Source organism: Stomoxys calcitrans, chromosome 2, assembly GCF_963082655.1.
Source record: "Stomoxys calcitrans chromosome 2, idStoCalc2.1, whole genome shotgun sequence".
Taxonomy (NCBI): domain Eukaryota; kingdom Metazoa; phylum Arthropoda; class Insecta; order Diptera; family Muscidae; genus Stomoxys; species Stomoxys calcitrans.
The window spans coordinates 213592468-213616739 of NC_081553.1; the positions used below are offsets into that span (position 1 = coordinate 213592468).

At 34.6% G+C, this 24272-nt stretch overlaps 1 protein-coding gene and 2 non-coding genes across 3 annotated transcripts; 1 reads left to right on the top strand and 2 right to left on the bottom strand.

The window, feature by feature from the left end:
- Positions 1-8835: 8835 nt before the first annotated feature.
- Positions 8836-8908, bottom strand: Trnav-aac (transfer RNA valine (anticodon AAC)). The gene has a single exon. It is a non-coding gene; the product is annotated as a tRNA-Val (tRNA).
- A 400-nt stretch (positions 8909-9308) lies between these two features.
- Trnaf-gaa (transfer RNA phenylalanine (anticodon GAA)) lies at positions 9309-9381 on the bottom strand. The gene has a single exon. It is a non-coding gene; the product is annotated as a tRNA-Phe (tRNA).
- Positions 9382-18576: 9195 nt separating this feature from the next.
- LOC131994838 (uncharacterized) lies at positions 18577-21247 on the top strand. The gene is made up of 3 exons (XM_059361761.1): positions 18577-20335; positions 20411-20941; positions 21234-21247. Exons 1-3 carry the CDS (start codon positions 18577-18579, stop codon positions 21245-21247), a joined length of 2304 nt encoding a protein of 767 aa, XP_059217744.1.
- Positions 21248-24272: the final 3025 nt, after the last annotated feature.

Below are 24272 nucleotides of genomic sequence, written 5' to 3' on the forward strand. Positions count from 1 at the left end.
TTATATACTTTATGGGGTCTTAGACGAATATTTCGGGGTGTTACCAACGGAATGACGAACTTAGTATACCACCATCCGATGGTGGAGGGTATAAAAGTTAGAAAAGAAATCTACCGACAAATATAAAGAAAAAAAAAAATTTTTTTTTTTTTCAAAAAAGTTATTTCTTAAAAATGTATTTACTTTAATTGGCTATGACAGAACATTTGTCCCACAAGCCGAATACCGAAAAAAAATCCGAATACCGAATACTAGAATACCGTTTCAAGCGCCTTGATCTTCTGCGTTTATTCTAAAATCTCTGACACCAAGTTTCGAAGTGTCTCCCACCCCTTGATATTTCCATCGGGCTTTTGGTCTTCTCGGTTTGCGTGTATCACCGTGTTTGCCTTCAAAAGACTTCTTTGCTGGAGCTTCTTCATCCATTCTGAAGACATGACCTAGCCAATGCAGCTGATGTATTTTGATGCGTGTAACTATACTATCGACGTCATACAGCTCATACAGCTCGTGGTTCATACGTCGCCTATATTCTCCTTTAACGCAAACTGGTCCATATATTTTACGAAGTATCTTTCTCTCAAATACTCCAAGCACTGCCTCATCTGCTTTCACAAGTACCCATGCCTCAGAACCATATAACAGCACGGGTAGTATCAGTGTCTTGTGTAGTGTTATCTTCGTCTGTCGAGAGGTGGCTTTGTTTCTAAACCGTTTCCTTAGTCCAAAATAGCATCTGTGTCATTCGTTTCTTAAAAATTTAATTTTCTAAAATCTGAAATCAAAGTTTTGTCCCAATTTGCTATCAAAACTTTTCATTAAAATCTTGATCGCAACACTATATTTTCTCCAGTTTTCTCATCCATTTTCTTTCAGTGTACCCTCTAAAGATTGTTTGTCAAGCGTAAACCATCACTAAACATTACGGATTTGTTTGCAACAAAACAGCCTATTTCTGGAGAGGAGGACTAGATTTTTCGACTAAAAAGAACGAACCGTTAATGTTCCGCTTGCAATGATTTCAATGCAGCATTTGTCATAAATTTTTGTCTCGAGTGAAGGGAGCTAAGATTCCCATTTCATAAGCGAATTATTAAAATTTTCATTTATCACATTCATGTGCAGCTGTTTGGCACTCGATCTTGTGTCTTGATATTAAAAAACAAAAAATATTAAAGATCATTGACGCCAGGAATAGTTGAAAGGGCTATAAATACAGTCGAAAGCACAAAACTCTGGCTCATCAATGTCATTTGGTATTTTTTAGAGTAATAAGGAAAAGAAAAAAAGTGGACATGGATTTTTCCAACATTCCATTCCCAATCTCAGTATACGATTTGTGCTCTACTTGACAACTTTTCATTGGAGTTCTATTTTGTCCCATGCGGCCTATATGTATGTAAGAAGTTTCCCCTGTTCCTTAGTGCAATGTTCATGGGCAAACTTTTTTACTCTGCTGTTAAAGACCTTCCGTTTGAGTCCCATAGTGTTCCTATCGGGCAACATTTCCATTGGGTGCGGTTTTGGAAGGTTAGGTGTCCATATTACACGAGATTGGTACTCTACTTTCAAATACCTTTCACTTAAGTCCCATAGTGTTCCTATCGGACGGAATTTACATTAGAATTTAAAGGATTGAATGGCCACCCATACGATTGGGGTCACTTTTTATATCAGATTCGTAGTCTACTTTCAAACACCTTTCATTTGATACCAATATTATTCCAATCGGTAGACATGCCCGTTTGGGTGGGGCGTTCCCCCATGAATTTTTGGGTTACCATAAGAATTCAAACAAAATTTTGCTTAAATCCGTTCAACTATTTCCAAAGGTTACCATATCCGCCTATAACGCTGAACGACTGGATTTGAATCCTGGCAAGACCATCAGAAAAAAATTTCAGTGGTGATTTTCGCCCCCTAATGCTGGCAACATTTGCGAGGTACTTTACCATGTAAAACTTCTCTCCAAAGGGGTGTCGCACTGCGGCGCGCCGTTCGGACTCGGCTATAAAAAGCAGGCGCTTATCATTGAGCTTTGACTTGAATCGGACTGTGAGAAGTTTGCCCCTGTTCCTTAGTGCAATGTTCATGGGCAAACTTTTTTACTCTGCTGTTAAATACCTTCCGTTTGAGTCCCATGGTGTTCCTATCGGGCAACATTTCCATTGGGTGCGGTTTTGGAGGGTGGGGTGTCCATATTACACGAGATTGGTACTCTACTTTCAAATACCTTTCCCTTGAGTCCCATAGTGTCCCTATCGGACGGCATTTATATAAAAGTTTAGAGGATTAAATGGCCACCCATACGATTGGGGTCACTTTTTATATCAGATTCGTAGTCTACTTTCAAACACCTATCATATGATACCAATATTATTCCAATCTGTATACATGCCCGTTTTGGGTAGGGCGTTCCCCCATGAATTTTTAGGTTACCATAAGAATTTAAACAAAATGTTGCTTAAATCCGTTCAACAATTTCCAAAGGTTAGCATATCCGCCTATGACGCTGAATGCCTGGATTCAAATCCTAATCTTGTCATTCCAATAGGAAATTGACAAAAATTTTATTACTTGGGAAATGTTGTCAACAAGAAATGTTGTCAAAAGTTCTTTTCTATGGGAAATTTTGTCAAAATTTATTTCGATATGAAATTTTGTCATAATTTGTATACCCTCCACCATAGGATGGGGGTATACTAATCTCGTCATTCTGTTTGTAACTACTCGAAATAGTCATCTGAGACCCCATGAAGTATTGGGTTGCCCAAAAAGTAATTGCGGATTTTTCATATAGTCGGCGTTGACAAATTTTTTCACAGCTTGTGACTCTGTAATTGCATTCTTTCTTCTGTCAGTTATCAGCTGTTACTTTTAGCTTGCTTTAGAAAAAAAGTGTAAAAAAGTATATTTGATTAAAGTTTATTCTAAGTTTTATTTAAAATGCATTTACTTTCTTTTAAAAAATCCGCAATTACTTTTTGGGCAACCCAATATATATATTCTTGATCGTCGTGACATTTTAAGTCGATCTAGCCATGTCCGTCCGTCTGTCTGTCGAAAGCATGCTAACATTCGAAGGAGTAAAGCTAGCCGCTTGAAATTTTGCACAAATACTTCTTATTAATGTAGGTCGGTTGGTATTGAAAATGGTTCATATCGTTCCATGTTTTGATATAGCTGCCATATAAACCGATCTTGGGTCTTGACTTCTTGAGCCTCTAGAGTGCGCAATTCTTATCCGATTGGCATGAAATTTTGAACGACGTGTTTTGTTATGATATCTAACAACTGTGCTAAGTATGGTTCAAATTGGTTCATAACCTGATATAGCTGCCATGTAAACTGATCTTGGGTTTTGACTTTTTGAGCCTCTAGAAGGCGCAATTCATATCCGATTTAAATGAAATTTTGCACGAAGTATTTTGTTATGATTTTCAACAAATGTGCCCAGTAAGGTTCAAATCGGTCCACAACCTGATATAGCTGCCTTATAAACCGATCTTGAATCTTGACTTCTTGAGCCACTAGAAGGCGCAATTCTTATCCGATTTGAAGGAAATTTTGCAGGAAGTATTTTGTTATTATTTCCAACAACATTGCCAAGTATGATTCAAATCTGTCCATAAACTGATATAGCTGCCATATAAACCGATCTGGGATCTTGACTTCTTTAGCCTCTAGAGGTCGCAATTATTATCCGATTTGTCTGAAATTTTGTACGACGGCTCCTCTCATGACCATCAACATATGTGTTGTGTATATGGTCTGAATCGGTCTATAGCCTGATACAGCTCCCATATAAATCGATCTCTCTATTTTACTTCTTGAGCCCCCAAAGGGCTCAATTTTTATTCAAATTGGCTGACATTTTACACAGGTCTCCAACATATTAATTGTGGTCCGAACCGGACCATATCTTGATATCGCTCTAATAGCAGAGCATATCTTTTCTTTTATCCTTTTTTTTGCCTACGAAGAGATGCCGGGAAAAGAACTCGACAAATGCGACCCATGGTGAAGGGTATATAAGATTCGGCCCGGCCGAGCTTAGCACCCTTTACTTGTTTTTTGTATGAAATTCTTTAAAAATGTAATTTTCAAGGGAAATTTTGTCAAAATTTTATTCTTTAGTTATTCTTTGGAACATTTGACATTTGTGTGAGTATGGGAAATTTTGTCAAAATAACATTTTCCATGAGAAATTTTGTTAAAATTTTATTTCCATGGAAAATTTTGTCAAAATTTTTACATTTCCAAATTTTTATGGGAAATTTGTCAAAATTTTTATGGGAAATTTTGTCAAAATTCCATTTTGTAGCAAAATTTGTAAAAAAATAATTTCAATGGGCAATTTTATCAAAAGCTCGGATTTTTTTTTAATATCATTTCCCTGGGAAATTTTCTCAAAATTGCCTTACTTAGGATATTTGGTCGAAATTTCATACCTTGAGAAATTTTTTCATTTCATTTCTATAGGAAATTTTGTCAAAATTTAAACTCTATGGGAAATTTTGTCAAAATTTAAACTCTATGGGAAATTTTATCAAAATTTTATTTCTATGGGAAATTTTGTCAAAATTTCATTTCTATGGGAAATTTTGTCAAAATTTCATTTCTCAGGAAAATTTTGTAAAAATTTGATTTCTATGGGAAATTTTGTCAAAATTTGATTTCTGTGGGAAATTTTGTCGAAATTTTATTTCTATTGCAAATTTTGTCAAAATTTCATTTCTCTGGGAAATTTTGCCAAATATCATTTTTCTGGGAAATTTTGTCAAAATTTCATTTCTCTGGGAAATTTTGTCAAAATTTTATTTCTATGGGAAATTTTGTCAAAATTTTATTTCTATGGGAAATTTTGTCAAAATTTCATTTCTCTGGGAAATTTTGTCAAAATTTCATTTCTATGGGAAATTTTGTCAAAATTTCATTTCTATGGGAAATTTTGTCAAAATTTCATTTCTATAGGAAATTTTGTCAAAATTTCATTTCTATGGGAAATTTTGTCAAAATTTCATTTCTATGGGAAATTTTGTCAAAATTTCATTTCTATGGGAATTTTTGCCAAAATTTCATTTCTATGGGAATTTTTGCCAAAATTTCATTTCTCTGGGAAATTTTGTCAAAATTTCATTTTTATGGGAAATTTTGTCAAAATTTCATTTCTCTGGGAAATTTTGTCAAAATTTCATTTCTATAGGAAATTTTATCAAAATTTCATTTCTATAGGAAATTTTATCAAAATTTCATTTCTCTGGGAAATTTTGTCAAAATTTCATTTCTCTGGGAAATTTTGTCAAAATTTCATTTCTCTGGGAAATTTAGTCAAAATTTCATTTCTATGGGAAATTTTGTCAATATTGCACTTCTATGAGAAATTTAGTCAAAATTGAATTTTTTGGGGAAATTTTGTTTAAAATGTTTTGACAATGGGAAATTTTTGGCAAAATTTTATTTCCAAGGGAAATTTTTTTCTTCTTTGAAAATTCATTTAACAATACCCCAAAATACCTTTTAAATATATTCCCATAGTTTTATCTCTTTGGTACGTACCTTGCCCAATACCATCACAATCACACTACAATGTGTCGTTTAATTTAATTTGATACGAAATGTGTTAATTAAAGCTTATCTTAATTTTCTGTTACAATCAAACATTTGGGGGTCCGTGTGGGGGTCGCCTCCTGTCGTGTGTGTGTAACAAAGTTGTTAATTTATGGCCGTTTACATGGTGGCTTTTGTTTGAATCAAATCTCATTAATTAATGGACTTCTGATACAGAGGGCCAAGGCGGAGGCAAACGCAGTTGGGAGATGGAGACCAAAGTAATGAACCAGAGCATGCATATCAAAAATAATATCAACTGTCATTACCAGGCCGTGTGATACTTATGAGCCAGCCAATACAGTCACTGCTGGGCCAAAAGCAACTCTCAAAATCTCAGCAATGAATGTTTTGTTAATGGCTCAAAAACTTTGTTATTAAGCTCCTAATGTTGTTTATTATTCACTTTATAAATATTCATGAGTTTGAATTGAGCATAGAATTTAGGCTGGCTTTTCGTTTTAAATGTTATATGGGATAATAGTCATAATTTAGCCGTATTTTGTGGGGAGAAACTTTTTCGTGTTGAAGAAGAAGCCTATAATATGTATTAGAAAAATGCATTAGACTTGTTCGAATGCAAATGGTTGAGTAACTAAAACGAGATATTTTTAATGCCATATTTTATTGCCCATTAAATGCAGTTTTAAGACATAAATTTCGTATTTTTAAGATATAAGGAGGAATGTTAAATAATGACATTTACATGGCTTGTGTCACACCTAATGGGTGGTTGAGGTTAAAAATGTATTAATAAAAATTTCTTAACACAAATTTGGTAAAGAGAAGGCATTAATTTTCACTAAATTGGATGTAAAATATTTCTTTTGCCAACATAACATAACATTTCGATTTACAAGTCCAAATAAATAAATAAAATAAAAAATTAAAAAATAAATAAATAAAATACCAAAACAAAAAAAAAATAATAATATTATTAAAAATAAAATAAAATAAAACAAAAAAAATATAAAATAAAATAATGATAAAAAAATAAAATAAAATATAGTAAAATTAAAAAAAAAATAAAATAAAAAAAAATAAATAAATAAAATAAAAAAGTAAAAAAAAAACAAAAAAAAAATAAATAAAATACCAAAACAAAGAAATAATAATATTATTAAAAATAAAATATAATAAAAAAAATAAAAAAAAAATAAAAATAAAATAAAATAAAATAAAATAAAATAAAATAAAAAATAAAATAAAATAAAATAAAATAAAAAATAAAATAAAATAAAATAAAAAAAAATAAAATTAAATTAAATAAAATTAAATAAAATTAAATAAAATAATATAAAATAAAACAACATAAGATAAAATTAAGATAAAATTAAATAAAATAAAATAAAAAAAATAAAATGAAACTAAATTAAATAAAATAAAATAAAATAAAATAAAATAAAACAACATAAAATAAAATAAAATAAAATTAAGATAAAATTAAATAAAATAAAATAAAATAAAATAAAATAAAATAAAATAAAATAAAATAAAATAAAATAAAATAAAATAAAATAAAATAAAATAAAATAAAATAAAATAAAATAAAATAAAATAAAATAAAATAAAATAAAATAAAATAAAATAAAATAAAACAAAATAAAGTAAAATAAAATAAAATAAAAAATAAAATATAACAAAAAAAAAAATAAAAAAAAAATAAAAAAAAGAAAAAAAAATAAATTAAAATAAAAATAAAAAAATAAAAAAAAAATAAAATGAAATAAAATAAAATAAAATAAAATTAATTAGAATAAAAAACAAGTAAAAAGGCGTTAAGTTCGGCCCGGCCGAACTTTGAATACCCACCACCTCCGGTATATATGTAAACCACCTTTCATCAAAATTCGGTGAAAATTCCATATCTTATGTCACATAGCAGTTATATCGAAATATGAAATACTGATAAGTACAAGTCATTGTTTAATTGTGTATAACAAAATATTGGTCTTTTTAGTAGTTATATCTAAAAATAAACCGATCTGAACTATATACGACACGGATGTCTAAGAGCATAACATAAGTCAGTGTGTCAAATTTCAGTGCAATCGGATTAAAAATGCGCCTTTAATGGGGCCAAGAATTTAAATCGAGAGATCGGTCTATATGGCAGCTATATGCAAATCTTGATCGATCTAGACAAAATTGCAGAAATATGTGGAGGGGCTTAACTTAACTCTTTGTCCCAAATTTCGGTAACATCGAACAATAAATGCGTTTTTTATGGCCCCAAAACCTAAAACCGAGAGATCGGTCTGTATGGCAGCTTTATCCAAATCTGGACCGATCTAAGCCAAATTGAGGGAGAATATTAAAGGGCCTAACACAACTCACTGCCCCAAATTTCAGCAAAATCGGATAATAAATGTAGCTTATATGGGCGTATGACCCTAAATCGGAGGATCGGTCTATTTGGCAGCTATATCCAAATCTGAACCGATCTGGGCGAAATTGACGAGGGGCGTTGAAGGGCTGAACACAACTAACTGTCCCAAATTTCAGAAAAATCGGATAATAAATGTGGCTTTTATGGGCCTAAGACCCTTAATTGGAGGATCGGTCTATATGGCAGCTATATCCAAATCTGATCCGATCTGAGCCATATTGACGGAAGATCTCGAAGGGCCTAACACAACTCACTGTCCCAAGTTTCAGCAAAATCGGATAATAAATGTGGCTTTTATGTGCCTAAGACCCTACATTGGAGGATCGGTCTATATGGCAGCTATATCCAAATCTGGACCGATCTGGGCCAAATTGACGGAGGATGTCGAAGGGCATAACACAACTCACTGTCCCAAATTTCAGCAAAATCGGATGAAAAATGTGGCTTTTATTGGCCTAAGACCCTAAATCGGCGGATCGGTCTATATGGGGGCTATATCAAGATACAGTCCGATTTAGCCCATCTTCGAACTTAACCTGCTTATGGACAAAAAGCAGGTTAAGCTCAATATCTCTATTTTTGAAGACTGTATCGTGATTTCAACAGACGGACAGACGGACGGACATGTCTAGATCGTCTTAGATTTTTACGCTGATCAAGAATATATATACTTTATAGGGTCAGAAATGGATATTTCGATGTGTTGCAAAAGGAATGACAAAATGAATATACCCCCATCCGCCGGTGGTGGGTATAATAAAATTAAAAGGAAAATAAAAAAAATAAAATCTTATAAAATGATAAAAAAAATAAAATAACTTTAAAAAAAGTAATCCTGTTTCCGCCCGGGATCGAACCGGGGGCCTTCCGCGTGTTAGGCGGATGTGATAACCACTACACCACGGAAACACATGCAAGCTGAATGACTAAACACAACACAATAAGCACTAAAGCACAACAAAATTCATTGCTAAAAGCTTTTCTGTAGATACGAAAGCAAAAGCTAAGTATAGCACAGCCCTACGTCAAAGGCAAGCAGTCAAATGGTCACGCAACCACACACACACACACATCTTGTCGGTGCTACAGCCATGATACTGAGTGGTGTACCCAAAGAAAGTGAAACGAGTAAAGCACAAACAAACAAACGAATGTAAAAAATGTGGTAAAATACTCTGTTATAGATAGTGGAAATAACATGCGGATTTTTTACAATGATAATGTAGGTAATATTTTTTATTATTTAAAAAATTAAACTTTCAGTTTTTCCTATTTTTTGAATATAAAATAATTTAAAAAAAAAACCTTTTGCCGAAACCCGGGATTGAACCGGGGACCTTTAGATCTTCAGTCTAACGCTCTCCCAACTGAGCTATTTCGGCACATGGTTACTTTGTGGCAAATTGTGTATTTAAAACTGGAAACCAAAAGATTGCTGAGTTATTTGTGTTGTAGGTTTTAGTTTGCTAATCATATGAAATAGAAGAGTTTGGAAAAACTCACGAAGCAGCTTCAATTTCGACATTTCTCATATTAAATATCGATAGTATCGATGGTATCGTTTAGTTTCCACCACCTGTATTTCAACGAAAATTTGAAGTAAAAATCAAGCGATCGATTTATATAGAAGCAAATATCAACGCACAGACTGAATAAAACCAAACCGCTCAATTTTAAATAAAAATAAACCCATAGATTTAATATTTAGGACAAGGTCTTTGCGAACCTTCACAGCCATGCGAATAAATACATTGACCAACAGAAAATTTATAACCATAAAGAGAATACTGCAGGTAAATTAAGAAGAAAGAAAGAAAGAAGATGCAGAAACTGGCAACACAGTTGTCGCAATGCCCTTTTTGGCTACCACACAGTGGGGACTGTGTGATAACGAAAATTTTAATTTTATAGAAATACTAGTTTTATCCGACCCGGTCTGCTGTGCCTTCATTAGCACCACGCGAAAAATAAGTTTCTTACCTACTACCATATGTATGTCCTCAGTACAATTTGTTTATCTACTACCAAATTCCTTTCATTGAAATCTATATAGCCATGATTGACAATTATTCACATTGGTAATAATACCCAATTTCTGGTAATCATATTCGTACTCTACTCTCGAATACCTTTCATTGTTGTCCCATATGGTCCTGATTTTATTTCTAAGGGAAATTTTGCCAAAATTTCATTTCTAAGGGAAATTTTGTCAAAATTTCAATTCAAAGGGAAATTTTGTCAACATTTTTTTTTAAAGGAAATCATGCAAAAATTTCATTTCCAAAATTTGTCTTCTTAAGGAAACCATGTAAAAATGTCATTATTAAGAAAAAATTTTGTCCGGATTTTTCTTTCCATAGGAAATTTTGTTGAAATTTCATTTCTAAGGGAAATTTTGTCAAAATTTCATTTCTAAGGGAAATTTTGTCAAAATTTCATTCCTTAGTGAAATTTTGTCAATATTTCATTTCTAAGGGAAATATTTTCTAAATTTCATTTCTAAGGGAAATTTTTTCAAAACTTCTTGTTTAAGGAATATTATGTCAAAATTTCATTTCTAAAGAACATTTTTGTAAAAATTTCATTTCTATGAGAAATTTTGTCAATTTTTCTTTACCATACCAAATTGTGTCGAAATTCAATATTTGACAACTATCGCTAAATCTTGCTGTTCCACTTTTCCCATTGTATCACACAAATCAATGTCAACTGCAGTGCAAACCACATGCAGATATTCCATTTCAGTTAACATTGCTTTTGCCAGGATGAGATGTATGCTCAAACGGAAGGATGCTAACAGTTTATGCATAGGATGGACATCGCAGATGAGGGGTTTTGGGGTTTCTTTTGTTTTAAATACTCTACATTCTTTTTACAACCTTTTTGTTTGTTCTGAAGTAGAAAAATATTTTGCTATCCTTTGTAAAGTTGTTAAAAATATAAATTAGAATATTTTCGTTTGTTATTTATTCATTTTGTGTTCTACTTTTGTGAAAATCATGCACAAGTCATTGCAAGTAATTGTCACAACAATAACAACTAACATTTGCATGCATGAGTCTGTGTGACAAAGAGGAAAACTCCAACAAATCAACACTTGCTTCCGAAAAAAATAAAATAAGAAAAACTTAAATACAAAGTGAAATTCTACATGACCTCGAGATGAGTTTTTGTGAAAAGTCTACCCACATACTTTTTGCTTTTTTTTCTGTAGTTCTACCACATCCTCCTTTTTGGTCTAAACCGAAACTCTATTTGCTAAAGTGCAGTTTGCACTCTTTTAACGAAAACAGTTTTTACTTCAAGTGGCCTGAGTATCTCTTGTTGTGCGTCTAACAATGTGGGGAATGTGTGTAAGTGAGCTTGCATGTTAATGTGTGTGTGTGTATATTTTTGAATGGCAGACATATCCTTATATGAGACAAGCTGAAAATGAAATTAAAATAATTGCATAAAAACTTTCAAGGATGCCATCACCACATACAATCATACATTGTAGGATGATAAGAAGATCTACGGCTAACAACATCCGACTTAAGTTTGGGTAAACAAAATTCTGAAAAAGGAATTCTTTAGAAATGTAATTTTGGCAAAATTTCCCATAGAAAGGAAATTTTGACAAAATTTCCTATACAAATTAAATTTTGATAAAATTTCCTATAGAAATGAAATTTTGACAAAATTTCCTATAGAAATGAAATTTTGACAACATTTCCTATAGAAATGAAATTTTGACAAAATTTCCTATAGAAATGAAATTTTGACAAAATTTCCTATAGAAATGAAATTTTGACAAAATTTCCTATAGAAATGAAATTTTGACAAAATTTCCTATAGAAATGAAATTTTGACAAAATTTCCTATAGAAATGAAATTTTGACAAAATTTCCTATAGAAATGAAATTTTGATAAAATTTCCTATAGAAATGGAATTTTGACAAAATTTCCTTAGAAATGAAATTTTGACAAAATTTCCTATAGAAATGAAATTTTGACAAAAATTCCTATAGAAATGAAATTTTGACAAAATTTCCTATAGAAATGAAATTTTGACAAAAATTTGCAATAGAAATGAAATTTGGACAAAATTTGCAATAGAAATGAAATTTTGACAAAATATCCTATAGAAATGAAATTTTGACAAAATTTCCTATAGAAATGAAATTTTAACAAAATTTCCTATAGAAATGAAATTTTGACAAAATTTCCTATAGAAATGAAATTTTGACAAAATTTCCTATAGAAATGAAATTTTGACAAAATTTCTTATAGAAATTAAATTTTGACAAAATTTCTTATAGAAATTAAATTTTGACAAAATTTCCCTTACAATGAAATTTTTTCAAAATTTCCCATAGAAATGAATTTTTCTCAAAATTTCCTATAGAAATGTGATTTGTGACAAATTCTCATGGAAATAAAATTTTGACAAAATTTCAAAAATTTCTTATAGAAATAAAATCCTTGAGATTATTCTTTTTCTTTAATTTCCCCCACATTTTATTTTAAACACCCCATTTAAAACTATTGCAAAATATATAAAATTATTTCTTCACCATGTTTCGTTTTTTGTTTTGTATTGTGGCAAAATATTGTAGTTTATGTGTTGGTTACCGTCGATTAACCACTTTCTGCTCCTATTTCCATACCATTATTCCATTCTGTAAAATGCTAAACTGTGATATCTGCTAACGACAGTTTGGCATAATGTGCTAAATTCCGTTCAGTATGACAACCGTATGTTATTAATGCCGGCACAGCAATGTCCTAGCACAGCAATGCAATTTGACTAACTCACATAAGTATATACATGAATAAGGAATATCGTTTCGCATGTGCGAAGCATATATGTGTGTATATTGTGTGCATTAATGTGTGTGAGTGTGTCAAGATACTGCATTGAAATGCGGATTTTGGTGTCCTCTTTTGTATAGTTTTTGTGGTTGCCTTTGTTCGTTTTTGTTTTCAGCACTTCTCGTTCGTATTTATTACAATCTACGTGCAATTGTATTGGTGCTGTTGGTCTGCCTTTGTGTGTTGTTTGTGCGCCTGCAGTGTACCGGAGGACACTATTGTCAAATTAAGTATTCACAAGTATGACAACATCAACAACAACATTTAGCAAATACCACTAGGACCACTAGAATTGATGACATGCATGTGAAATACAAAATTCCAGAAAGGGGCATTCTGCGGAAAAAATGTAACATCTGTAGAATATTTCGATAGAGAAAGGGTTTCACATATTATTTACCACACCGTGTGGTGGAAACGGAAACTGGGCTATGACCACTATTAAACACGCTTCTATGATAGTGCTTTTGTAGTTCTATGCTAGTTCCATGGTAGTCCTATGATAGCCCTATGATAGTCCTATGGTAGTCCTATGATAGTTCTATGGTAATCCTATAGTAGTCCTTTGGTAGTCCTATGGTAGTCCTATGGTAGTCCTATAGTAGTCCTATGGTAGTCTTATGTTAGTCCTTTGGTAGTTCTACGGTAGTGCTATCGTAGTCCTATGGTAGTCCTACGGTAGTCCCATGGTAGCCCTAAGGTAGTCATTTGGTAGTCCTACGGTAGTCCTATGGTAGTGCTATGGTAGTCCTTTGGTAGTCCTATGGTAGTCCTATGGTAGTCCTATGGTAGTCCTATGGTAGTCTTATGTTAGTCTTATGTTAGTCCTATGGTAGTTCTATGGTAGTCCTACCGTGGTCCTATGGTACCCTATGGTAGTCCTATGAAAGTCATATGGTAGTCCTATGGTAGTGCTATGGTAGTCTTTTGGTATTCTTATGGTAGTGCTATGGCAGTCCTATGGCAGTCTTATGATAGTCCTATGGTAGTCCTATGGTACCCTATGGTAGTCCTATGGTAGCCCTATGGTAGTCATATGGTAGTCCTTTGGTAGTCCTATGGTAGTGCTATGGCAGTCCTATGGTAGACTTATGGTAGTCCTATGATAGTCCTATGGTAGTCCTATGGTAATCCTATGGTAGTCCTTTGGTAGTCCTATGGTAGTGCTATGGCAGTTCTTTGGTAGTCCTATGGTAGTGCTATGGCAGTCCTATGGTAGTCCTGTGATAGTTCTGTGGTAGTCCTATGGTAATCATATGGTATTCCTATAGTAGTGCTATGGTATGTCCGATGGTAGTCCTATGGTAGTCATATGGTAGTCCTTTGGTAGTCCTATTTTAGTCTATGGTAGTCCTATGGTAGTAATATGGAAATCCTATGGTAGTCTATAGTAGTCCTATGGTAGTCCTATGATAGTCCTATGGTAGACCTATGGTAGTCCTATGGTAATCCTATGGTAATCTTAGGGTAGTCTATGGTAGACCTATGGTAGTCCTACGGTAATCCTATGGTAATCCTTCGAAAGTCCTATGGTAGTACTATGGTAGCCCTACGGTAGTCATATGGTAGTTCTTTGATAGTCCTATGGTAGTCTATGGTAGTTCTATGGTAGTCCTATGGTAGACTTATGGTAGTCCTATGATAGTCCTATGTAGGTTCTGTGGTACCATGAGTCCTATGGTAGTCCAATGGTAGTGCTACGGAAGTCCTATGGTAATCCCATGGTAGTCTTATAGTAGTCCTATGGTAGGCCTATGGTAGTCCTATGGTAGTCCAATTGTAGTGCAATAGTAGTCCTATGGTAATCCCATGGTAATCTTATAGTAGTCTTATAGTAGTCCGATGGTAATCCTAAGTTAGTTCTTCGGAAGTCCTATGGTAGTCCTATGGTAGCCCTATGGTAGTCATATGGTGGTCCTATGGTAGTCCAATTGTAGTGCAATGGTAGTCCTATGGTAATCCCATGGTAGTCTGATAGTAGTCCTTTGGTAGTCCTATGGTACCATAAGTCCTATGGTAGTCCAATTGTAGTGCAATAGTAGTCCTATGGTAATCCCATGGTAATCTTATAGTAGTCTTATAGTAGTCCGATAACAATCCTATGTTAATTCTTCGGAAGTCCTATGGAAGTCCTATGGTAGTCCTATGGTAGCCCTATGGTAGTGATATGGTAGTGCTATGTTAGTCCTATGGTAGTCCCATGGTAGTTTTATGGTAGTCCTATAGAAATCCTACGTTAGTCCTATGGTAGTTCTATGGTGATCCAAGGGTAGTCCTATGGTAGTCTTATGGTAGTCCTATGGTAGTCCAATGGTAGACCTATGGTAGTCCTATGATCGTCCTATGGTAGTCGCAGGGTGGTCCTATGGTAGTCCTATGGCAGTCCTATGGAAGGCCTATGGTAACCTTAAGCTAATCTTATGGTAGTCCTATGGTAGTTCTATGGTAGTACTAAGGTAGTCATAAGGTAGTTTTAAGGTAGTCCTATGGTAGTCCAATTGTAGTGCAATGGTAGTCCTATGGTAATCCCATGGTAGTCTTATAGTAGTCCGATGGTAATCCTATGGTAATGCTTCGGAAGTCCTATGGTAGTCCTTTGGTAGCCCTATGGTAGTCATATGGTAGTTCTATGGTAGTACTAAGGTAGTCCTGTGATAGTCCTAAGGTAGTTCTAAGGTAGTCCTATGATAGTCCTATAGTGGTCCCATGGTAGTGCTATGGTTCTTCCATGGTAGTCCTGTGGTAGACTATGGTAGTCCTATGGTAGTCGCAGGGTGGTCCTATGGTAGTCCTATGGTAGACCTATGGCAATCCTATGGAAGTCCTCAGGTAGTCCTATGGCAATCTTAAGCTACTCTTATGGTAGTCCTATGGTAGTTCTATGGTAGTCCTAAGGTAGTCCTAAGGTAGTCCTATGGTAGTCCTAAGGTAGTCCTAAGGAAGTCCTAAGGTAGTCCTATGGTAGTCCTATAGTGGTCCCATGGTAGTGTTATGGTTCTTTCATGGTAGTCCTGTGGTAGTCCTGTGGTGGTCCTAAGGTAACCCTATGGTAGTCCATTGAAGTTCTACCCTCAATAATCAAATTTCTCACATGATTTACTTCGTCTCTTTCTCAACTCTTAGAAACGCATTCAGACAGACTGCTGTTTTTCCTTAAATACCCCTAAAAATCACGAACTGTAATGAACTTCTTACCAATCGTATTATCTTTAACATTTTACACTGTCGGCACGTATCGAGTGATGTCATTTTTGGTATGACAACAAAACAGAGAAAGGCCCATACTGTGTAAGGAATAAACATTTCATGGATGAGTATGACTGGAATGATTCATATTAAAGTTAAAATTTTTGTCATACACATACTTGTCATGGATGACAAATCTTTGTTTCTTGCTCCGAATTCAAGCAAAATTTAGTATTACATGAAAATCATACCATTTTTACATAGGACAAATTCAAAAGCTGTAGGGTCAACTGGTGAGTCAGGAAAACTTAAAGCAAAAATAAAGTTTGTTATGTTTGAGAATTTTATAAAAAAGGCAAAAAGTTAAACATGTTAAATTCGTCTGGGTGTGGACTATGTTCCTGGTCCTCAAGAAGTCAAATCGGCAGATTTTTTTATGAGCTACTACACATCAAATTGTGGACCGACTCTGAACATATTTAACAAGGAGATTAGTTGTCACTGCTGGCCACCGTGGCGCAGAGGTTAGTTAGCATGACCGCCTGTGACGCTGAACGCTTGGGTTCAAATACGGGCGTGAGCATTAGAAAAGTGTTTAGCGGTGGTTATCCCCTTACTAATGCTGACTACATTTGTAAGGTATCCTGCCATGTTCAAACTTTTGTACGGCGTAAAAAAGGAGGCCCCTTATCATTGTGCTTTTTTAGTACTTAGAGCGCACAACAAGCCAATTACTGGCTTAGGTGTAGGTCCATAGTGGCATGGGCGGGCGCACCCTCTTTTCAACCTAACCTTTCTAAAGTATTTTTCTCTCTCAAACTCTTATCTCGCCAAAAACCTGGTTTCTCACATACTCGCCATCCTATACATTTGGTTCTTAGGTTAATTTGAAGTTTTTTTTTTTTAATTTTCTAAAGTATATTTCTCTCTCAAACACTCCAAATACATTCTCGTCTTCTTTTGCTAACACATATATCTCTGAATTCTATAACAACGTACATTTTAGTCAGTTACAGAGTGTCTTCTTCTTTTTATCTTAAAACTTATTGCTGTTTATTTTAGCCAAAATGGTGCTGAGTCAGACGATCTTTCTCAAACTTCTCATACCATCTGCCCAAGGAGCTTATGACATGCATGTTGCAAATGTGAACTATGACCGTTCTAATTACATCTTTACAAAATTATACACATTCACTTGAATGCCTATCTGTCTCTGTGTGTGTGTGTGTATGTAAATCAGAGATGAGAAATCAGTTTTGTTTTTGGAAAAAAGTATCCAATGGTACTCATTGTTGGTATTTGTAGAAAGCATAGTCCGGTAGGATGGCAGGACTAAGGCATTTGAAATGGCTAAATACACTATAAAATTTCCCACTAACGCGAATGAGTAGAAAATACCAACAATCTTACCCATGTTAGCTTAGAGGTAGTGAGTCTGATTCAGACTGTCAATTTAAACTATCCAAAGCAAGAGGTATCCAGAATAGAGTTCTCATTGGCACACTAATAAATAGTCCGTATTTTTGCAAAGCGCAAACATTTGTTTAAAAACCAGTTTGGGTCTGTTAGTGTTTGATATTTTTAAAGCCTCCACAATGAGGGTTGAGATCGGTCCAGATTTGGATATAGCTGCCATATGGACCGACCTCTCGATTTAAGGTTTGGGCCCATAAAAGGCACATTTATTGTCCGACTTCGCCGAAATTTGGGACTTTGAGTTGTGTTAGACCCCTCGACATTTTTCTTCAATTTTGCCTAAATCGGTCCAGATTTGAATATAACTGCCACATAGACCAATGTCTCGATTTAAGGTTTGGGCCCATAAAAGGCGCATTTATTGTCCGATGTTGGCAAAATTTGAGACAGTGAGTTGTATTAGGAAAATGTAAACGAAAAGCATTATTTTATCTTATCATTAATTGACTGTAAACTGTTTTGAATTCCAGATTTAGAGATTCCAAAATTTTGTTATCACCACAAATAAATAAATTATATTTTTAGTTTTTCCAAATCAATTAATTTTTATTTCTCATGCATAATATACATATACAGGCCTGTTCTGGTTTCCGAATTCGCAAAACGCAATATATTGTTTTGCTTATATTTTCTAAATCGCTTTCTTTTAAGATTTGAAATCACTTGAGGTTGCTCTAACTATATGAGCTTTGATAAGAGTATGAATTCAAGCGTCAGCGTTTCGAGTTTTGCAAGAAATACGGCAAAGAAATTCTTTCGTTTTGCGTTTTCGAAAATCGGAACAGGCATGATAGATATATATTTCCCAAGTTATGATAGCTTTGTTTCTTTCATGGAATTATTTTATCGCTATGCTAGAGAATCTTATCTTTTTAAAATATCTTGTGTAATAGCAGAATATCACTTCTTTTGTCTAAAATATTATTTTTTTTTTAATGAGTAGCAATCGTAACGAATGATAGTTAATACGTACAGATCATTGTTACTTTTTATTATTTTAAGATTTAGTTTTAGGTTTCTGCATTTATCATGGATTTGGGGGTTTTCACTATGCCTATGTTATGATTAATGATAATCTTGGACCCATAATCAACAAAAACGAGATTGGTAATTTAAACTTAAATCCAGCTCATTTTAATGCAATACACTTAAACGCACAAAGCATAGCCCCAAGATCGAACTCAACTAAACTAGAAGAGATACGTAGTCTATTTGAAGATAAAATCTTTCAAGTCATCGGTGTATCGGAGACATGGCTGAATGCTTCAATTTCAGATGCAGCTGTTCACATAGATGGATATCGTGTTTATAGAAGTGATAGGTTGGTACAAAGAGGAGGAGGTGTCTGTGTATATGTTAACAACGCGCTTAAATCAAGAGTAGTGTATGAGATTATGGATGAAGGTATATCTGAGGGTATATTTGTTGAAATTGGAGGTACTGGCGAATCTAAAATATTAGTTGGTGTTCTGTATTTGCCTCATGGTGGAATTGATAGTTGTGAAACATTGTTGGCAGAGTACACAGCTAGGTATGAAAGGGTGGTAATTATGGGTGACTTCAACGTAAATTTGTTTGAGAATGGTATTCGAATGAGAGAATTGTGTAGTAGAATGGGACTAGATATCATACACAATGTATCACCTACACATTTCAGCATAGGCTCCCAAAGATGTTCTCTATTGGACTATTATCTACTGTCAAATTCAAGTTTAATTGAAAAGAGTATGCAGTTCCAATTTCCAGCCCTAAATTCCAACCATGCTTTGATTTGTTTATCTCTTAATATTCCAACCACCGCCGATACCGAGTCAAGATTCATTAGGGACTATAGCTCGTTTAATTTTGAAAATTGCGCTAGAGATGTGAATATGATGGATCTGAGTGGAATGTATAGTACAACTGATGTAAATTATCAGACTGTCTTTATGAATGCGTTGGTATTGGAATTATATGATAGGCATATCCCCCAGAAGCTGTATAAGAAGAAACAAACAGCTAACTGGATGAGGGCTTTCGAAATCCAAAGCGCACAAGAGCAAAGAGATTTGGCCTTTAGAGGTTTTTTGGAAGATAGAACCGAAGGACGTTGGCGTGTGTATTGTAAATACAGGAATAGAGCCAAACGTATAATACGGAAACGTAGAGGCATATTTTTTACCGAATTATTTCAATCTACTACGCAGTCCCAAACATGGAAACAACTTAAGAACTTAGGTGCGAACGGCAATAGTTCACGTAATCTTGCTGATAATGATGTGGACGTTGAGGGATGTAATATTCACTTTTTGTTACCGCCACCTAGTGGTGCCCCAAGGTTAATGCATGTTAATTATAGTGGTGAGAGGCCGCTAAATGAATTTGATTTTCATCCAGTGGATGAGACAGATGTGTGGAATGCGTTGAATTCAATTAAATCTAACGCTGTTGGAGTTGATGGGGTTCCAATAAGATTTTTAAGATTGATATTTCCTCTCATTTCAAGATTAATTGTACACTTATTCAATAATATACTGATGACTTCCTCCTATCCAGATGCTTGGAAAATTGCAAGGGTAGTGCCCATACCAAAAATTAGCAGACCGACAACGCCAAGCGACTTTAGGCCCATTAGCATTCTACCGGTGTTCTCCAAGATCTTTGAGATTTTATTGAATAGACAGATTGTTGCTAGTCAAACTGTAACAAGATTATTTTCAAATTTTCAATCTGGCTTTAAGAGACACTTTAGCACAACAACACTGATGGCAAGTTTAATGGATGAAGTGAGAAGGAATATTGATAATAAATCTGTTTCGATCTTAGTAACTTTGGACTTGAGTAGAGCCTTTGAATCCGTCTGTCATGAACTCTTGTTGAACAAATTATTTTCAATTTTTTCCTTTTCCAAAACAGCTTGTTCGCTTATTGCATCATTTCTTTCCTCTCGTAGACAATTTGTACAAGCTGGTAATGCTTTGTCTTCAACAAGAGAAGTTGTCAGGGGGGTACCTCAAGGGTCAGTATTGGGACCTTTATTTTTTAGTATGTATGTCAATGATATATTCGATACTTTACATGGCGTTGTTGGACACATGTATGCCGACGATTTTCAATTGCTTGTGTCTGCAGGAAGAGATAATACTAGGGAACTGATAGCAAGACTTCAGACCACATTGAATAATATTGAGACTTGGTGTGCTGATAATTTTATAGTTCTAAATATATTAAAATCTAAGGCAATGGTTTTTAACTATAGTGGAAGTTATATTCCAGGTGTTGTAATAAGGAATGAAATGCTGGAATATGTCAGCTCGATAAAGACATTGGGTTTCTATATAGATAATAGACTAAGTTTCGATGTCCACATTAATAAGGTTTTGTCAAATTTAACTTTCGGTCTACGCAAACTTTACAGCATTAACGGATATATGCCACTAAAAATACGTAAGCTGTTAGCACGTTCTCTTCTGATGCCTTTGATATCTTATGGCATTGAAGTATATTCTGGAACAAGTGCTTCTAACATTATACGTTTAGAGAGATATTTTAACAGAGTTATCCGATATGTTTATGGGCTGCATGCGTACGATCATGTAACTCCATATGTTTTTGACTTTTTGGGCTGCACTTTCAGCAATTTTATAAAGCTACGTGTAATTATTATGTTTTATAAGGCAACAAAGCTTGGTTTTCCTACATATTTGACAACTCTTTTCTCTTTTGGACTTTCTTCAAGATCCCATTCTCTAATTTGTCCACGGTTTAATTCCTTAATCATGCAACGTTCCTTTCAAGTACGAGTTTGTCGCATCTGGAATACTTTTTTACCATACTCTGAAAGACACTTTGAACTTTCAATTTCTAACTTTAAAATGAAAATGCTAACTCTTTTATCGTCTTGACTGTTGATAATGGGTAAAGAATTAAGTGATATGTTTATGGGGGAAACAATCCAAATCCATGATAGAGTAGTAAAATATTTTTAATTTATATACGTTTGTAGATATAAGTATTTAGTTATATTGTGCCATTATATATTTCTTTGTAATCAATTTGGCCAAAATGGCTTTGAGATTATTAATAAAGTGAATTGAATTGAATTGAATTGAATTGAATTGAATTAGACCCCTCGACATTTTTCTGCAATTTTGCCCAGATCGGTCTAGATTTGAGTATAGCTGCCATATAGACCGATCTCTCGATTTTTGGTTTTGAGACCTCACAAGGCGCACTTATTGTCCGATGTTGCCAAAATTTGAGACAGTGAGTTGTGTTAGGCCCCTTGATATTCTTCTTTAATTGGGCTCAGATCGGTCCAGATTTTGATATAGCTGCCATATAGACCGATCTCTCGATTTATGGTTTTGAGCCCTCAGAGGGCGCATTTATTGTCCGATGTCGCCAAAATTTGAGGCAGTGAGTTTTATTAGGCCCCTAGACATATTTCTGCAATTTGGCCTAGATCGGTCCATATTTGAATATAGCTGCCATATAGATCGATCTCTCGATTTAAGGTCTTTGGCCTAGATCGGTCCATATTTGAATATAGCTGCCATATAGATCGATCTCTCGATTTAAGGTCTTGGGCCAATAAAAGGCGCATTTATTGTCCGATGTCGCCGAAATTTGAGACAGTGAGTTGTGTTAGGCCCCTCAACTTTCTTCTTTAATTTGGCTTAGATCGGTTCAGATTTGAATATAGCTGCCATATAGACCGATCTCTCGATGTAAGGTCTTTGTGCGATAAAAGGTTCATTTAATGTTCGATTTCGCCGAAATTTTGGGACTGTGTGTTATGTGAGGCTCCTCGATATCTGTTTGCACTTAAGTTTAGATCGGTCCAGATTTGAATATAGCTGCCATATAGACCGATCTCTCGATTTAAGGTTTGGGCCCATAAAAGGCACATTTATTGTCCGACTTCGCCGAAATTTGTGACTTTGAGTTGTGTTAGACCCCTCGACATTTTTCTTCAATTTTGCCTAGATCGGTCCAGATTTAAATATAGCTGCCACATAGACCAATGTCTCGATTTAAGGTTTTGGGGCCATGAAAAACCACTTATTGTCAGATGTCTCCGAAATTTGGAACGGTAAGTTGTGATAGGCCTGTCGACATCCTTCTTCAATTTGGCCCAGATCAGTTCAGATTTGGATATAGCCGCCATATAGACCGATCTCTCGATTTATGGTCTTGGGCCCATATAAGGCGCTTTTATTGTCCGATTTTGTTGAAATTTGGGACAGTGAGTGGTGTTAGGCTTTTCGACATCTGTGTCTTATATGGTTCAGATCGGTCTATATTTGGATAAGGCAACCAAAAAGGCCAATATTTTTTTTCTACAAAATTGGACAATGATTTGTACTTATAAGTTCACTCAATGTCCGTGCCGAATTTGGTACGGACCATATTTCGATATAGCTGCGGATTATGACGAATGGTGTTTTACATATATACCCGAGGTGGTGAGGATCCAAAGTTCGGCCCGGCCGAACTTATCACCTTTTTACTTGTTCCATTTCGATTGAGACAATTCCAAAACATGGTTATTAAACGCTTAAAAAGGCGACGAAAATGTGCGGGAGTAAAAAGAAGCCATTTAGTGCCAAGTCAGGGTTGTACGGCGGATGACCAATCAATTGGAAGCTTTGAAGATTTTTGTAAATTTTGCCCATAAAAATTCCACTAAGGGACAGGGCCAAACATCTCACATATCAATGAGTGCAGTCCGATTCAAATTTAAGCTCAACCATAAGGCACCTCCTTTTGATGGCCGAGTCCAAACAGCGTTCCGCAGTGCCTTTTTGGACAGAAGTTTTTACAAGGCATAGAACCTCACAAATGTTTCCAGCAATAGGAGGGGAAAACCACCGCTGAAAATTTTTTCAGATGGTCTCGCCAGGATTCAAACCCAAGGGTTCAGCGTCATAGACGGACAATTTAACCTCTGAGTTGAGCCGATGTGTGAGAACTCGAATTGTCATGGTGAACAAAGACTCGTCTTCTCTTGATCGTTTTTGGAATTTCTTCCAAGACTTCTTAAATAAAAACAAGTAAGAGCGTGCTAAGTTCGGCCGGGTCGAATCTTATTTACCCTCCACCATGGATAGCATATGTCAAGTTCTTTGCGCGATATCCCTTTCTAGCCAAACAAAGAATAATGAATCAGAACTGTTATGCTTTTGGAGCTATATCAAGTTGTAGTTCGATTCGTACCATAAATGAATTGAATGCTTAACATTGTGGAAGTCATTGTGAAATATTTCAGTTCATCGGATAAGAATTGCCCCTCATAGGGGCTCAAGAAGCAAAATCGGAACATATATCATGCTATAGATCGATTCAGACCATATTTCACACGTATGTTGAAGATCGTGGGAGAAGCCATTGTACAAAATTTCAGCGCCCTCAAGAGGCTAAAAAAGTCAAGATCTCAGATCGGTTTATACGCAGCTATATCAGGTTATGGACCGATTTGAGCCATATTTGGCACAGTTGTTGAAAGTCATAACAAAACATCTCATGCAAAATTTCAGTCAAATCGGATAGGAATTGCGCCCTCTAATGGGTCAAGAATTCGAGATTCAAGATCGGTTTATATGGCAGCTATATCAGGTTATGGACCGATTTAAACCGTACTTAGCACAGTTATTGGACGTCATAACGAAACACCGCATGCAAAATTTCAACCAAAACGGATAGGAATTGCACCCTCTAAAACCTGAAGAAATCAAGACCCAAGATTGGTTTATATGACAGCTATATCAGGTAATGA